This window comes from Stegastes partitus, unplaced genomic scaffold (assembly GCF_000690725.1).
Source record: "Stegastes partitus isolate 25-593 unplaced genomic scaffold, Stegastes_partitus-1.0.2 Scaffold319, whole genome shotgun sequence".
NCBI classification, from domain to species: domain Eukaryota; kingdom Metazoa; phylum Chordata; class Actinopteri; family Pomacentridae; genus Stegastes; species Stegastes partitus.
The window spans coordinates 477,184-496,097 of NW_007578050.1; the positions used below are offsets into that span (position 1 = coordinate 477,184).

The 18,914-nt window shown below is 41.1% G+C and overlaps 1 protein-coding gene across 1 annotated transcript; it reads left to right on the top strand.

The window, feature by feature from the left end:
* The first annotated feature begins 259 nt into the window (after positions 1-259).
* LOC103358546 (uncharacterized) lies at positions 260-10,008 on the top strand. The gene is made up of 4 exons (XM_008283562.1): positions 260-312; positions 2,509-2,971; positions 4,030-4,431; positions 5,338-10,008. The coding sequence occupies exons 2-4, from the start codon at positions 2,528-2,530 to the stop codon at positions 9,241-9,243; spliced, it is 4,752 nt and encodes a 1,583-aa protein (XP_008281784.1). The 5' UTR covers positions 260-312; positions 2,509-2,527; the 3' UTR covers positions 9,244-10,008.
* The last annotated feature ends 8,906 nt before the right edge of the window (positions 10,009-18,914 follow it).

Sequence of the window (18,914 nt, forward strand, 5' to 3'; positions counted from 1 at the left end):
TGGCGCAACTTAAACTAAGAACAGCAATTCAAACCAAATCAACATTCAAATAAAAAAGAGGAAAGAGCTAGACAAGGATAGAGAGCAGAAAGAGCAGAGAGAGAGAGACAGAGAGAGAGAGAGAGAGAGAGAGAGAGAGAGAGAGAGAGACGTGAAGAGATAGGAGAGACAAGAAACTTAATTGCTTAATTGGAGTCACTGCATTTACATTATGAGATACCCTTGTTTTTGTAGTCCAACCAAATTTTTCTCCCACTAACTGTTCTTCCACCGTACCAGCTGGCCAGATCCTAGAGATATTTTCATAGTGAGGTAAGCTGATTTTATTCCGAAATTAAACAAATGTGCGAATGATGCAGGAAAGAGATAATGGTTTGATTTGTAATGACACATTCACATATGCAAGGGGTACATGAGGAGGTCATGCTCCACACTGAAGTGTAGCTGTAAAAATTAAGATTTTTCTAGGGAACATTTTATGTAGATACATGTACAAAAAAAAAAATTTCTTGTCTTGAGAATCATTGTAAAATGTGTACAGGCGTAATTATTCATTATTACTGTTTTAGTAGCTACCAACAGTAATCGTCTTTTGTTGGGGACAGACAGAAAAGACAAGAAAAATACATTTTTAAGAGAACAGAATAGAAACTGATATCTATTGATATTGCATACGGACTTTGTAAACAGCACAGTGACGATGTCCATTGAGAACAGAACAGAGAACAGAGACGATGTCCATTGAGAACAGTTGTCATAGACAGTCTGTTTGGCTGGTTACTCTGGTATCTAGAGTAACTTGGATGTTCTTTTCTGGAAATAGTTATTGCTGTTGCGTATTTTGAAACATTTCTTTATTAATTGTTCCATGCTCTTTTGATGTATTTGGGTGACAAAAGAAATCCCCGACAAAATTTTAAAAGCCTAAACAAATAATCATCACCTGTATGTAACGGTACCTTGGATCAAATTAACTGAAGATAAGAGACTTTTATTATTAAATATTTTTGCCTGACATGACAAACATATTGTAACAAGTTCATTGTCTATAAAATGAACGGATTTAATCTTACAGAAGTTGTCTTATGTAAATTTATTGTAGTGTTACAGTAACATTGCTAAGCTATTAAAATCACAAGACTAGTATCCTTCCAGAACCCAAATCCATCCGAAAGAATCTAGGATTCAGATAGAATACAGTCGGCATTGTGTGGGTGATTTGAACTGATGGGACCAATCAGGAAAAATCTAATTTTCCAAAAGTCATACAGTTAGGGACATGCTTCCTTGACAACCACCAACAAAAAAGCCAAGCCTTAGTTTTGGAAAGGGAGTAACTGTTTTCACGTGTGATCAGATGGGCTCAGTCATTACCCATAACGAGGGTCTGTATAGCTTCTCAGTCCAGGGATACTGTCCCACCCAGAAGTAAAAACTGGATGCATTCCATTCCTGCTCACCACATTAACGCACAAAGAGACCTGTGTTGCATTCACCAGCCTCTTCACCGTAAATTTGATAAATGAATTACTTGTTCCACTAATGTGAGACAGGTTGGACATCATGTGAAGGAAATGTAAAGCGAGATAAGAAAAGGCACATGTTGTGTCAAACATAATGTATTGCATTGTGCCAGTTTGTGGTTGTGTACTGTGTGTATGTCAGTGTTTTTGCCTGCCCAAAGTCCAAAGAGTAGTTTGTAAGTAAAAATTAATGCTTTGTGTGGAACAATGATTGCTGCCTACTGCTTTGCTGGTGACTCTGACAGGATGTTGAAATAGTGCTGCTTTAATCTAAATACGAAAATGTGCTGACATGCTCATGACAATTTCAACATGATGATGTCATAATGTTTGCAACATTGACAATCTCAAAGTGGTGTTTAGCGTTTTGCACGTATAAGCTAACATTTTCTAGTACCATTAAACACAAAGCACAGTAGAGACTGGGTATGTCAGTACTTTTGGGGAGCATGTTGTTGTATACCAAACTACTGAACCCATACAGATTTTGATATGAAATGACAACTGTTGTGGTGCCAAAGAAAAGAGCAAGCAGAAAAGCAGAAGCACCATTGTCCAGCCAGAGCCATGAACCAACAGTTGCACAAGATGCTCTGTCCCTGAGGCCATGCTAAGACTGATATTATTTTTCTTTATTTGCACTCAAATACTGTATCTGTTCTGTTCTGTGTAGTCATTGCTACTTAGATGCTGAAAACAGGCAATCAGATTGATAGGCTGAGCTCATGTCCTTGGTTGATAAATCACACTGTTTGTACCTATATAGCTCTTGAGTGTGGTTTCTGTGCTGTCATAAAGATGGCTTGTTATTTCTTGTGTGCCAATGACATTTGTTAACCATGTGTGCCTGCTGGATATATACATATATCCAGCAATGTGAAATGTATTGGTAGTTGGTTCTTTTTATCTGTTTTTCTCATGCTTGTAAAAATTACCTGGCATCGCAGCTGATTCTCTCTATTTCTCCTACTTCTATTCTGTCAAGCTTCCTCCATTTTAACAGGATGACCCTTCTCAACTACCCTGTTCCAGAGTTGGATGTTACCTTGCAAGAGGTGGGCCGTGTTCTACAGCTCACTTTGAGTCCTGATCTTTATCCAGAGTTTAAAAGTATGCTGGAACAGCAAAGAGAGCACCTTGAAGAGGCCCAGCAGAAATTAGCAAGCAGTGTTGCAGGCCAAGAGAATTGGGTCACAATGCAGTTCAAGAGAAGTCTGTTATCTTGTGCGGACCCCCTGCCTACATCAACTGCCCTCCCTGTTGTTCTTCTTCCATCTAAAGCAAAGAGATGTACCCAGCTGGGAAGGGCAGCGGCTCTGCTCTGGGCTGCAGCAAAGCTGTACAGTGAGCCCTTCTTGCTGGAGGGCAGTGTTCTCATAGAGCACACACAGCAGTCTGAAGTGTTTGCTGCCAGCCGTATTCCTGGCAGGAGTCAAGATGAAATTAAGGTATGTTTACTGACGAGACAGAACTAGTAAGAATAGTTAAGGTGTCTAAGTTTTCTAGTGGAATGTTTAAATATTCAAGTGAATCTTGAATTAGCTTATCCCTGATCTACTACACAAGGGGTCGGCAACCCGTGGCTCTTTCGTACCACTGCTGCGGTTCCTTGTGGCTTTGGAAAATAAATAATGAGTATTTAAATTAATTTAATTTAGTTCGTTCATTTTTCAAAATGTAATTCTAAATTTGAAGATTATGGTGGTCTTGTAGTATTAAAATTAAATATGTTTAATTTTTTTGTCACTCAAAATATATGTCACAACTGCCAATGTGCGACACCTACCGGCACACGCAGTGTTGCCAACTTGACGACTTTCTTGTTAAATCTGACAACTTTCGAAATCCTCTCGGTGACGTTTTTTTTTTTTTTTTTTCCCAAAAATGACTACAAATCTAGCAACTCTTTCTGGTGCTATTGGAGGTGTTTTGGAGACTCTGACGTGAAAACACCTATTGTTCTGCAGTTACTGTCTTCAACGAGCAGTGGTGCTACCATGAGCTCCTCCCTGTCCCAAAGCGCTCACAGGCAGTCAGGAGTCTGGTCAGCAATCCCAGCTGCAGTCAGTTGGCCAACCAGACATCATTTTTACTTTGCTGCAGGTGGATAATTTAAGTTTGGCTTTTTATTTCATAAATATGAGGAGGATTCAAACACACATAGAGTATTTTATTTGAAAGCAACCTTCAACTCAGCGTCTTTTTAAAAAAAAAAATGTTTTTGTTGCATGCAGAAATAAAATTTTGTTTTCTCTGTAGCAGTTCATTGATTTTAAAATGCAATACTCTATAGTTGTTAGACAGAGCATACCAGTAAAAAGGATATATACAGTGTTGTCTTCATTGTAGACGTCAAAAGGGTTTTGTGGCTCCTAGTCTTTTCTTTTCTGTGGGAAATGGGTCCAAATGGCTTTTTGAGTGTTTAAGGTTGCCGACCCCTGTATTATACCATCATATTCATATCGTATTTTGAACACTTTCATATCTGTAGTTTTCTTGTTTCCAGGTCTACCCAGACAGCCTTCATGCCATTATTACCTGTGCTGGAGGAGTGTTTCCTGTTAATATACTGTGGCGTCCCAACACTGGAGGGCCAGTTTCCGCACGATCATTTATTGACATCTACAGCCAGCTGGCTCAGGTAATGGCTCAGCCCAGTGCAGGAAAACAGAATAATCCCTGTGCCATTTGTAGCTTCTCAGCTCTGGAGCGCAAAGCCTGGGCTGCCATCAGGGATGAAATCCTCGGGCAAGGGGGAGCAGCAGTGACATCACTGGGGCTAATGGAGAGTGCTGTGCTTACACTCTGTCTGGAAGACTGCAACGCACCCTCTGAACTGGCTGATACCCTCAATGCAGTGAGGCTGGGAGCAGGAGGAGACAGTCCATTTCTGAGATACTATGACAAGGTATTGGACAGAATCTGGATGAGGTTTTTAAAACAAGATCAGATCAACTCTGTCAACGCTCTCCCACTCTCTCATGCTACTTCCCTTTATGTTGCTTTATATAACAACAACAAACAGCAACAACAACAATAACAATAGTAATAATAATAATAAAACCATGCTGCATGGTGTGACTGGTGTGAATGTGAGTGTGCTTGTTTGTCTCTCTGTGTAGTCCTGTGAAATACTTGTGACCTGTCCAGGGTATCCCCTGCCTTCACCCTGAGTTGGCTGAGATGAGTGTGAAATAACCCAGATGTATATCTTGCATAAATTTAAATTGTTCACAGAGGCATAGTAATTTGGATTCAAGTTCATAAATATGAGTGGACAGGGGGGCAAATGTGAACAAGCATTCTCAATGTGACAGCTATTTAATTTCATTTTAATGACTAGTAGCCTGTATTATTTTCTCTTTTTTTCATTCTGGTAATGAAGTCTTGTTTTTTCTGGGTTGTTAGATTTATAAAGTCTGCATGAAATGTACAGGGCAAAGAATCTAAGATATACTTTTAGTAGTCCTTCTTTGGAACATTGTTTTACCTCAGTAGACACATCTCAACAACTGCCTTTGCGTAATTATGTACCTATATAAGTGTAGTCAGTTTCTGTTCTCACTTCTATTCTCACTGTACTATGTATCTAGTTCATTATAGATTTTCCTTTACATCTTGCCTTGTTGGACAATAAAAGGCTGAGATAAAATATTTAGGTATCTGAAAAAATTTGAATGAAGAAATGTATTCACAAACACTTGAATTTATCAGTAACTTGTCAGTGCTGTTTGGGATGGGCAAAGTTGAAAATGTTTTTGCTGGTTGTCAGTGGACTGAAAACCCAATATAATCTGTATTTTTCTGTTGACAGGTAATGAACCTGGTGGTGTACAAAGACAGCACAGCTGGGATGGTGTTTGAGCACAGTGCTGTGGATGGGATGGTGGCTGGGCTTGTGACTGAACGTGTGTACCAGCTCTCTGAGACTGTTGACTTAAAACAAGCCTATACTGACACGAAACATATGACTGGATCTGTCACAGTAAACAATCCTAATTCTGTTTTCCCTGGTTCCCTAACCTTTCCCTTGAAAGGAGTAAATACCCTCCAACAGAGCCCTGACTTAAGGGTAAAACATCCAATTCTCACCTTTGATATGTCTTCCTATCCTGATGTCTTTTCTACTCTCAGAGGGCAGAGGGGCCTGTTTGATGCTTGGATTAACTTCTCTTTGCAGCTTTCTTTGTGGCAGACTCTTGGGGAATCTGCTGCCAGTCACTTGATAGTCACACCTACCCATATGCGACACTACAAACATGGTCGCTGTGATCCTACATACTCACTCACCATGCATTCTCGTAACTTAGTAGATGCCTTGGCATCCCGTGTTAGTTCAGATAACACAATTGAAAACACTACTGACCTACTACAACTGTTCCATGTTGCGTTTTTGGAGCATAAGAGGCTCATTAGAAACACCAAAAGTGGTCAAGGTGTTGGCCCACACCTTGCTGCCCTGCGACAGTCTTTGCCATCCAACAGTTCACTAAGGAAGTTTCTGGACCCCTTTGGATGTCCTTCTGTGTACCTCACTGGTACAGATCTGATGGAGGGTGTGGAGTGTGGAGTAGGGAATGTTTATGCCCAAGACCAGCTAGCTGTGACCTACCTTGGGAAGAAAGACAAGGTTCGCATTGTGCTTAATGGGAAAGGAAGCTTTGCTTTAGCACTGGACAAGCTTCAGGAAAACTTCAAGATCACCCTGAAATTCGTGATGCAGCTAGCTGTTAGATATGCCATTGCAAACCAAATGGGAGCCCTGGAATGTCTGCTCCAACAGGGTCAAACTGAGAAAGTAAATGGAGTGAAGGTTAACTGCCCAGACATGCCAAATAATTGCAAAAGTACTGTTGGTACTACCTGTGGCATGAGCCCAGACTACACACTAGTAATTCATGGTGGTGCTGGAGAGAAGATAATGCTGAACACTCAAGTGACAGGGATTATTGAGTTTGCTCTACAAACAGCCTTGACACTCGGGTCCCAAGAACTTCAACAAGGTGGCAAAAGTCTGGATGCAGTTCAGAGATCAGTGGAAGCTCTGGAGGACTGCTTCCTTTTCAATGCAGGTAAAGGTTCAGTATTTAACAAAGACGGCAAAAATGAAATGGAAGCCACCATTGTAGATGGTAGTTCAAAGAGGTCAGGATCTGTTGCTTGTGTGAAAAGTGTAAAAAACCCAATAAAAGCAGCCAGGTGTGTCATGGAGGAAAGCTCGCATTCACTTATTGTGGGAGATGGGGCTGAAGAGTTTCTGCAAGGATTAGAAGAGAAGGAGAAGCTTGTTGACCCTGAGTATTTCTACACTGATATACGACACAGAGAGTTAATTGCAAACCTCAGTGGTAGGAATAAGTCAAAAAATAATCACCCGCAGACTGTTGGAGCTGTGGCCTTGGATCGTTGGCATGGGTTGGCTGCTGCATCCTCCACAGGCGGGTTGGTAGGAAAACTGAAAGGAAGAGTTGGGGATACAGCAATAGTAGGGGCAGGAATTTATGCTGATGACAAGATAGCTATTACTTGCTCTGGAGATGGAGATGTTTTTCTGAGAAACACAGTTGCACAAAAAATTGCCAGTCTATACCATAACAAAGGCTATGGACTTCGGCAGGCATGTAGAGAGGTAATGGCTGAACATTTGAATGGGATCTGTGCAGGAATTATCTCTGTGAACACTGACGGTAATGCCATCATTGAAGCAAATGCTGGCGTGTTTTTTGTGGCATCAATGGTTAGTGGTATTTCCCGTGTAGAGGTCCTCAGACCCCTTAAGAGCTTCTCTAATATAATCTGGGAAACAGATGAGCTGGTTGCCTACCTGAATCCCAACCCCTGGATTCCTGGGTCCACCATTTTGACTAGAAAAACTCATAACAAGGCAAGCAGCATCTTCCATTTTGACATGTCAGATTTCATTGCTATGTTACAAGGAGCAAGAGCTGTGTCAAATTTGCTTTGTGAGCAACTAGGAGTGCAGCGTTGTGCCTTGGTTTTTAATCCAACCCCTGATCAGCCAACACAAATCATTCTCCTCCCACTTCATGGCTTAAAGCCGAAGTGGCAGCCCCATCTTGCTGGTGAAGAGGAATTTCATGCTTACAATCCTGGTTATTGCACTTCAAAAAGTGGTCCACGCTGGAATGATGAAGCACTGGCTCAAATTCAAGCCAAGATTAGAGAAGCACTGCCAACACTTAATGCACCTTTTTGTTTTGACTTTTTTGGGAAACCTTCTGATGATGACTTGTTCAGCCGTATTGTACGTGGAGAGCAGCAACAGTGGAGAGTGTGGGAAGACAGTGAGCATGTGGCATTCCTAACACCGTACCCAAATAGTCCTGGACTAACTGTTGTGGTGCCACGCAAACCACTGCTCAGTGACATCTTTAAACTGGATGAACCTGACTACATCGCACTAATCTTAGCCACTTACAAAGTTGCCCGATTACTGGAAGAGGGGATGAAAACTCCAAGTGTTGCACTAATCTTTGAAGGCTTTGAGATTGATTATGCTCATGCCAAGCTGATCCCTTTGTTACCTTCACCAGATGGCACTAAACCTGATGAGGTGCAATCAGAATGCTTCCAAAGCTATCCTGGATATGTGTCATCACTAGATGGCCCAGCTGCTGACTTCGAAGCCCTCAAAAACATCCACTTAAAAATTACCCAGTGCAAGCCTCCTCATTCATGGTTAGACCCTCAGTCTCACTCCAGTCTTGCCATCAAGAGCCAGTGGTATCGCAACCTGTTCCAAATTCAAAACACACTTTTCCACTGCACAGTGGAATATTTCCACAATTCCTGCAAGTACTCCTATGCTTTAACTCCTCTCACCACGGACACCATCTCCTCACCGATGGGCCTGGGATCTGACTCAGAGCCAGTTTCTGTGAACCTGCTGGGCCAGGATGTCTACCTGGCTGATTCAATGCAATTTGTGCTTGAATACTTTCTTCGTTTTCAGGATAACCTACCTGGAACCTATTACATATCTCCCAGCTTTAGAGGAGAAGATCCTGATGCCACACACTTGAACCAGTTCTACCATGTGGAGTGTGAATTACTGGGTGACATGGAAAATGCCATTTCCATAGCAGAGGGATACCTGGCTTATCTCACCAAGTCCATGCTGAAGAAACACTCAGATATTATTCTGAACACTGCTGGAACCCTTACACATGCCAAAGCTATGCTCAGTAAGCTGGATGGAAAAATAGCACTACCAAGAGTCCCTCTGGACCAGGCCATTCCAATGATGCCGTCTGTTGACTGCTTAGAGTGGGTACAAGATGACCAGCCCCATTTGGGCAGAAAACTAACTCGCAAAGGAGAGCGGATTTTGATAGAGAAATATGGTGGTGCTGTTTGGCTTACTGAGATGGACCATCTAGGAGTTCCCTTCTACCAGGCATATGTCAAGGGCACTGGACAGTGCAAAGCCAAAGCTGCTGACCTTTTGCTGGGGCTGGGTGAGACTGTGGGTCTTGGTGAACGCCATTCAACCTCTGAAATGGTACAAGATGCCCTCAGGCATCACGCAGTGCCAGAGCAGTCCTACAAATGGTACATTAAAATGCGGCAAGTGAAACCACTCCTCACTAGTGGATGGGGCATGGGTACAGAGCGGTATTTGTGTTGGTTACTTCAGCATGATGACATCAGAGACATGCATATCATACCAAGGATGAAAGGAATAAAATACATGCCTTGATCATAGGTCCTCCAAATATTTTCAGGCCGCTGGAGGTGACATATTGGTACTCATGAAACCTTAAATCCTAAAATGCCTCAGTAATACCTAAAGTGGAACATGGATTGAGATTTGAGTTCCTTTGATGATTTTATTCTGTCAATGGCCTGAATAATCCCTTTGCATCCTTCATTTCCACCCATCTTCAAATATTTTTAGAATTGCAACACAAAAGGTAAAATCAATGAAAATCAAAATGTTTAATGTAAATAAAACTTTATTCTTGAAATGTATTCATGTTGCTCAAAAAATCTGTTTAGCTCTTAGTGTGGAAGTCATACTATCAATGCAACTGCAAAATAAAAATACATAGCAAGTGTTGTGTAGAATCCAAACTATGTTATAAGACTGTACAACAAGACAACTATTTACGAGGCATAAATTGTAGTAGATAAATTGTAATGAAGTAATAACTTGTTCAGTCTAAAGGCTTAAAGAAAAATATTAAATTAATCATTATTACTCCATAAATGTTGTTTTTAGTTATGCAAGCAATTTCTTTATACTACTCTTCAATATTGTATTTTTTTCCCATTTGTCTCTAAAAGATTTTTGTTAAAATCATGAAGATCGTGTACCATTTCAAGTTTGACTAATAACACATTTTTAAAACAAATATCAGATACCAAACAAATATTAGTCACAATTCTTCACAATTCAGGGCAATGAGGACACCTGGGATCTTTCTGTGTGGAGTTTGCATGTTCTCCGCTTGCAGCGTGGGTTCTCTCCGGGTTCTCCGGCTTCCTCCCACAAGCCTGAAAACATGTTGAGGTTAATTGGTGATTCTAAATTGTCCGTAGGTGTGAATGTGAGTGTGTACTTGGTTGTCTGTCTTCAAGTGTGGCCCTGCGATAGACTGGCAACCTGTCCAGGGTGTCCCCTGCCTTCGCCTTAAGTCAGCTGGGACAGGCTCCAGCGACCCTAGTGAGGATTAAGCAGTGTAAAGATAATGGATGGATGGATGGATTTCTGAATTAGTGACATGGCCAGTATACTAATTCCCAAGAGATTTGGAATTAAGTTATATGATAAGTCAGGAGATGTAGGGTCTTTGACTATTACACAGTTGCCTATGAAGTTGGAATAAAATATTTTTTTACATCTCCTAGGAGGAAATGATTGTGACAACGTGATTTATTCTTGATAGATAAAGAGAAGGTAAAATATCTTCTCAAAATTTTATTGGTATTACAATATAATAATGATAATTGATCAGATTTATATAGCGCTTTTCTAGGCTAGGTTTACTCAAAGACACTTTACACTGTCAATTATTCATTCACACACATTCATTTCGGTGGTGGCAAGCTACGATTGTAGCCACAGCTGCCCTGGCAACAGACTGACAGACATATGGATGCCATTCTGTGCCTATGACCCCTCCGACCACCACATGACATAAAGACATAAATACATACCACAGTAAAAATTAAACCACAATTAACTTTTGCAAACTGTGTATTCAGGCTAAAACAAAATTTGGGCTATTGAAGAATAGGATTAAGGGTTTTCGTTCAGTTTTTCAAACTTGGTCAATTTAACAGGAAACATATATTTGAGGGGATTGCATGCATAAGAATGTCCAACATTACTCAATCAAATGCCACTCAGTCACTATTGTTGAGTATGGCCACCACTGACGTGGATCGATATGTGAAGACATCGTGACATACTGTCCATAAGCTTGTTGATGGTGTTAATGGGTAGGGCTTCCCACTCTTTGGTCAATTCCCAGGGTCAGAATTAATTTCACCTGGGTAACTGGGACTCAGTATGTAATCATTGCACCTGGTCAAACGTGATTACTGATGTGTATAAATGGAAATATAAAGAGGAATTTGTTTGAAAACAAAAATTATTCCAACTTTATAGGCAACAGTGTAGATTTCAAGCTCATTTAAGCACACACACACACACATTCAAATGGTTGCAGTTGAGAATTTTGAGCAGAACAGTGATGACATCAGTTATTTCTGAGCACATACAAGTGTGATGGAAACACAGAGAAACACAAACACACATGCCTATGCACAACCACACACAAATATGTATACATACTGCACATGCAATTCTAAGACAGAACCTTGCTGAGGAGGGGTTGCGTCAAAATGTATCCATGCAAAAATTACCATGGCTTGAATATAATAAAACATTTTTATTATGGTGACTTGCAGTTGGTTTGTTGACATTTCTGCAAGAGTTTTCAACAAGGAATTGCCTAACAGCATATGTATACACCTGTAACCTTGTGAAAAATTCAAGGAGCTATGAAGATGTTCCCCTCCCTAACACACCTAGCAATAGCCTCCAATGCACTTGAAGTTCAACTTTTAAGCCAACCTGAATGAACTTCAGGTTGGTTCTCTCAATTCTTTCAAGTATGTGTAATGGTATATGTGATTTGCATGTGCAGCATTGCACATGCAAAGATTAGCTATTGTTGCTTTTCACTCAGATGTTTCAGAATAACTGGTCAGGAAGTATTTCATCTGGTGGATCAGAAACTATGGGTAGAAATTTGTCCTACCAGAAACTGATCTTGAATTATTTACATTTGAATTTGTATTTGCTCAAGACAACAACAACAACAACAACAATAATATAACAACAATACATTGAATGTATATCATATAATTCAAAATTGTTAAATTTAAACTGTAATTAAAAATTTAATTCTGTTGCTGTGAAATTGTATTTCATCATCCCTGAAAATGTAACTCTCTATATTGAGTTTCCACAATTTAAAGTCAGTTTTGGACATGCAGATTCAGATTCTGTCACACTGTGCCACACTGTCATTAAGGGAGAGATGTCCCGTTTATCGATTCTGTAGAACATAGCACCACATTATCATTCTGCTATAGTGATAAATATAGGGGTGTTATTGTAGCAAAACTATTTGTAAATATATATGGAGAGTTGTGTGTCTGTATCTCAATCTGTAGTGAGATTTGTAAATGTGTAAAATGTGTAAAAGCATACTGAGATTCATCAATGCAAACTGAAATCGGCAAATGCCTTTTTTCAGAATTTGTGTCTGTAATTAGGCTTGTCAATATGTAAAATGATTTTTCAATGCATACAAAGATCTGTAAATGTGCATAAAGATATTAATTGATGAAAAGTGTAAGTATTTGGTTACAAGCGCTGGAAATACAGACAAATCACCAGTTACACTTCTGCCTTGAGAGATGTGTATGAGTATCTCACGGTTTATATGCCCTGAGCTCAGGCTCACAGGCTCATTCATTCTGGCTGTGTACCACTCTGCTGCTTTAGCAGCCACCCTTCATTACCTGGGAGAAACTTTTTCAATTCATAGGATCAGCAATATGTTACTCACCTGTATTTCAATCAATTCGGAGGCCCACTTGAAATGAAATGAAATGAAAAATACTTTATTTATCTCAGAAGGGAAATTCAATAACTTAAACACTTAACTTCTAACTGGAGATTTGTCTGTATTTCCAGCACTTGTTGCCAAATACTTAGACTTATTATCTATTAATATTTTTGTAGGCACCGACAAATCTTTTTATGCATTGGCAAATCTCACTATGCATTGACAAATATTTTTACACATTTACAATTTTACGAAATGTACAAATTTTAAAACAGATTAGCAGATTTTTTACACATTTGAAAGCAATTTTGAAAAGAAATTTGCCAATTCCGGTTTGCACTGACAAATCTCAGTACGCATTTACAAATTCTTTTACACATTTACAAGTCTTACTATGGACTCTCCAAAAACATTTGCAAGTAGTTTTGCAACAATAAAATAACATGAAAGTATAGAGTGGTGTACCAAAAAAAAAATACAATTTGACCTTGCTTTTAAAAGCTTTTAATTCTGATGCTTTAATCAATTTTAATACAGACTATTCAACAAGGATAACAAGAAAAACAAAAGAACATTTTATCTCAGGTCAACATTTTGTTTTTAAATATTAAATAGTTTTTTTCTCAGTCTGATCCCATTTGATCCCAAATGACATAAACCTTTTATCTCCATTTATCTCCATTTATCTCCATTTATCTTCCATTATTTATTACTTCCTGTTTTGACTGAGGGCTGCAGGGTAGCGCAGTTGGTAGCACTGTTGCCTCACAGCTAGAAGGTTGCCAGTTCGCGTCCCGGTGGGGGCACCGCATCTGCATGGAGTTTGCATGTTCTCCCTGTGCAGCGTGGGTTCTCTCCGGGTTCTCCGGCTTCCTCCCACACAGTCCAAAAACATGTTGAGGTTAATTGGTGATTCTAAATTGTCCGTAGGTGTGAATGTGAGTGTGCTTGGTTGTTTGTCTCTAAGTGTGGCCCTGCGATGTACCGGCGACCTGTCCAGGGTGTCCCCTGCCTTCGCCCTAAGTCGGCTGGGATAGGCTCCAGCCCCCCCGCGACCCTAGTGAGGATTGAGCGGTGTATAGATAATGGATGGATAGATGTTTTGACTGAAAGACCAGTTTTAGAAATGTTTAAGCTTAGCTATGTATAATTTTCCATTTTGGCAGTCAGTTGGAACAAAACATAAAAATAAATGGACCACTGCAGTGCATCCCCTGGAAGCATTTGAGGAAAAGAGACGTTTTTTTAAATGATGCACCAAGATCAGTTTCTGGGTTACGGGCTGGAGGACTGAGGATCGAAGATGTAGTATTTCATAAAGTGGTTTGAGTGATTTTTAGGGAAAAAAGTCACAATTTTCCAACTCAAGCATACCAAATGTGAACAGTTGTGGTTGCTTTACTTCCCTATGAAAGTCAATGGAATATCTTTGGGCTGTGGACAAAACAAAACCTTTGAGGCTGTTATTCTGGGCTTCGAGAAACAGTAATCAACATTTTTCACCAATTTCTGGCTTTTTCAAAAACAAAAGAACTAATCTACTAATTCAGAAAATAATCAGCAACTTAATCAGCAATTAAAACTAATGTGACTTGCAGCCCTAGATTACAGGCAATAAAATAGTATTATCTCTGATGTTGAGGCTGTGTTTGGTATGGTTAATATCATTGTTTAGACTGTAATTAAAATAATTTATGGATGATTTTAGGAATAAAATAAAGAAACAATTTTCTTTTGTAATTATCCTAGGTATCCTAGGTAAAATCTTTAAAATATCACATTTATGTATGAAATCAAGTTATTTCAGTGTATTATTATAACATTTCAATTGCGATGTAGGAGCTGTGGTTACTTTGTTAAACTCAAATAATGCAGAATTTCATCTGCCACAATCTCTTTAAAGCAATTTCAGTGGGTAAAAGGTTGGAAAAAAGAAGAAGAGGAAGAAGAAGAAGGCGGCACAGATTTGGCAGTCCTGCTCCCAGCATGTGTTGCATATTCCAGTTGTCCTTCATGAGTCCTTGATGGAGTCAAGGGCTCACGAAGGATACACCTCTGCATCCTTGCTCAAAGCTCCCCAAGTGAAACTTCTGAGACGTCCTTAGTGATGATGTCCCAAGATTAATTTACGGGTCACAGGTGGTTGATGGAGAACTGAGGAGGCAGAAATTAGTGAAATGAGATGAATATTCAACTGTGGTTGTCTTTGGTAAAAGAGTCGTCCCTTCTTCTCCATCCCTGTGAGGAAGAGCAGCACTGATGTCCTCCTCATCATCAATTCCAGTAATAATAATGTTGAACATTAGCTCCCCCTCTTCATAATAGACACTTGTTTTGTGATTTAGACTTCATTGTAAGCTGGGCAACACATGTATTCCATCCATTTATTATTACATACTGTTACACATCAGTTCAGAATTGTTAAATAATACAGTTTTAAATGTGCAATAAAGGTAATAATGACGCTCTTGCCCTGAATGTGTTGATGTTTTAATCCTGCATATCTGCTATAAATAATAACATATATTCTGTATTGTAATTGTGACGGTTCGTGCTCAGTGACTGTGCGGGTGGACCCAAACGAAAAGGGAGACGGGGAGAAGGGTTAAAGGAAACAGGATTTATTAGGGAAGGTGGTGGAGTGATGGGCACCAGGAGGCGGAAACAAAGTCCGGTGAAGGGGTGCCGGCACGGTCGTGGGGAATAACCCGGTGGTGGGATCTGGTGCAGGGATGTCAGTCGTGGAGAGGGAGGAATGGAGTCTTCGGTGTCGTGATCCGAGGAAGGGGGGTCCCGAGGGTGGTGCACGAAGAGCCGGTGCCTGAGAGTGCCTTGGTCCGTGGGGGGTTTTTCCCGGTGCAGAGAGGGAGCCGTGACGAGGGAAACCGGGGTGGTGCGCAGGGGTCCGGTGCTCGTGGGGGGGGTGCTCTCGTGAAGGATCTCACGGTGAAGGTGTCCGTGGTCGTGAATTCCCGTGGGTGACAAACGCTGGAGTCCTTGGAGGTGTGCCGAGTGCTGGAGCCGAGGAGGAGAACTGGAAACAGGCAGAGAAACACATACCATAAACTCGAAGCTAGAGAAGAACATCAAGAATGCTCAGCGCGGTGTAGCAGCTCGTGGCCTGACTGTACCCCGAGGCAGGTGTCACAATCCTCTGGCGTCGGTCTTCTGTGAGACGCCAGTATTGAAACAGGGCACGGCTGATGAGCCGATGAGCCACAGCTGCCAGCGTGCGCGTGTCTCTCCTGATCGGCTCCGCCCAGCCTGAAGTGAACAGAGGCACACCCACCAAAACACAGAGACAGACAAAATCCCAAAAACACAGTGAACCCAGTCTATGACCCTCACAGTAATTATGCAACAACAGCAGAGATAAAGGTAAAGGCAAGAAATGGAACCCGTGAATAGTAAGAACAGAGAATAATATACTGATGAAAGAGTTGGTCTATGCTTCGGTAGGTGAAAAATAAACTGGAAGTGGTTCACTGAGGATGATATCCATGCAGTCTTCTTCACAACCAGATGAATGTCACCAGACGAGGTTGTCCTTCTTTTGGGTTGGCATCGTTCAAAATGTCCTCACAGTGAATATGAGACACACCTAATATGAAGAGAGACATCCCAGTAACAGCATCAACAGCAGTGGTTTATTTAAATTAATTAACCTTAATTAAAAATGTCCTATTTCATATGTCGCTTTCCAAGCACTCAAAGAAAGAAAGCCTGTCGCTGCGTCACATTTAGGGGAGAGGATTTTCTCCAGTTTGTTTGCACTGCAATTTAAATGTTATATTTAACTGTGTCAGTAGCTTATTCTTGTTTATTCGTCCAATCTACACTGCAGGAAGAAGTATTACAATTTGTGAATCAGTCATTAAACAACTGACTGTACAGAGACAAAGTTCACAGGAGAAGGAGGGGGTTGGGGAGGGGCCGAGCATCTGTCTGCATAACATCCAGGAGAAGTGGAGAGATATCAGCCTTCCAAGGCCGAAGTGGGGTAGCCAAATGAAGATAAAGAAGATTATTTTTGGGTCAGGCTGACTCTGCAATTTACCATCAGTCTTCAAGTCCCACTGGCTCTCTCTGTGACCAAAAAAGCCGAAATTGATGGCCCATTCCAGATTGGTCTGTTCAACTGCTCCAAGTTGGTACTCATCTTGCGAATGTTTGCGATTGAGTTCGCATATCACTTGAGTCTGAGTGTTGGCAGCCCAAAACATTCCCTCACTTTGTGATAAAACAGGAACCCGCAAATTCCACACAGCAGGAAGCCTGTTATCATAATCCCAATTATGGAGATGTCTTCAGCATCCTCCACAGAAAGTATAGAGAGGCACACGACCCTCCACTCCTTCCAGGAGTCTGTTGTGTATCTCGCTGCAAACGTTCTGTCAGGGCAGGCGGGCTCTCCTTTGGCCAGTTTCTCGTCGAGAAAACTTGATCAATTGCATTGAAAGACCAGCTGATCAAATCCATGATTTCAGGTTTTGGAGAGCAATGCAGAGAGAGGCTCTGATAGATTCAGACAGAAACAGCACAAGACAAAGAGCAGCAAGCAGGGCAGATAAGGGCAAGGGAGAGAGTGAGAGAAAAAGCGTCTGCCTTCGTTGAGAGCAGGAAGAGAAGGCTGGCTGCGAGGAGGATCTGGGGATGAAAGTCTGTGGTCTGACAGTGAGTGGTGGAATGAGCTACAATTCTAAAATTCTACAGTTTTGTTTTGCAGATGCTTTTATCCAAAGCGACGTACATCTGAGAGCAGATACAACACAAGCAAGGATCTAGTCAGGAGAAAACAATCTGGATAAGTGCCACAGAACAAGTTCAAGTGTGATAGGGGGTTGATGCCAACAGCAGGCAGTGTGGGAGGTAATAGGATTTTTTTTCTTTTTTTTGTTTGTTTTTTGTTTTCAGTCTGTCAAGTGCAAAGGTGTTCAGTGAAGAGCTGGGTCTTTAGTCTTTTCTTAAGGACTGAGAGGGAATCAGCAGATTGAACAAAGTTTAGTAACTTGTTCCATCACCAGGGAACCACAGAGGAGAAGAGTCTAGCTATCAACCTCAGGCCCTGTTGAGGTGGTTGTATCACTTTTGTTGGTCGAGCGTAGTGAGCTGGAGGGAGTGTAGATCAGACTGAGTGAGTTCAGGTAGGAGGGAGCTGTTCTCATTGTAGTTTTGTGGGCAAGTGTCAGAGTTTTGAATTTGATGCGGGCAGCAACTGGAAGCCAGTGTAGCTCTCTGAACAGCGGGGTGACATGTCCTGTTTTTGGCTGGTTTAAAACCAGACATGCTGCTGCATTCTGGATAATCTGCGGAGGTTTTTTTTTTTTTTTGGCCTTTGTGCCTTTATTCGATAGTGCAGTGAGAGAGAGACAGGAAAGTGGGGGAGAAGAATGGGGGGAGGATGTGTGGGAAAGGGCCATGAGCAGTATTCACATCAGGACTGTAGCCCTGTACATGGGACGCCAGCTCAACCAGGTGAGCTATAGTGGGGCCCCCATCTGCAGAGGTTTGACCGTGGATGCAGGGAGGCCTGCCAGTAAGGAGTTGCAGTCGTCAATGCGTGACATTATGAGAGCTTGTATCAAGAGTTGTGTTGCATGTTCAGACAGGAAAGGTTTGATCATCCTGATGTTGTACAGAGCGAGCTGGGCTTTTATAGCAGGAGGTGGATGATTCAGTGCAGGTGAGCTGATCCCCACAGCTGCCTGTAATCAGGCAGGTTGCAAGCAGGGCTGGAGTGACCGAGGCCACGTTTACAAAAACGGATCTACGTTTTCAAAAATAACATTGTTAACACCAGATCTTTTTTTAAAAAATCTTGTGTTGTGTTATTTTAGTTTTCCTTTTATTTTTGAGCAGTTATATGCAGATAGTGTATTTGCTCTACTTAATTGCAATTTTTTTCCAACTTATTAACAAGTTTGTATAGGTCTCTGAAGATGTCTTTGAATTTTTGTTCTGAAAACTCAACCTTTCTGTCAGTTTTTGTCCTTGCATTCAAAAATCAGTGCTTGATTCAGTCAACCGATAATGTTGTGGGCCGGTGTGGGCCAAAAATGCCAGGCCTGATTTTTTTTGCCCCAGTCTATCCCTGCTGACAAAGTGTCATTCACTTATATATAAATGCTTCTTCATGTTGTACTAACTTAAACATTAAAGAGATATTCTTTGGGTCCTTCATTGGCTCCCTATCTTTTTGCCTCATTTGGAAATTCAATTTAAAAGTTTGTCACCTTCAGCAAAATAAGCCAGTTGGGTTGTGTTGGGGTAGCAGCCCTTCTAGCTT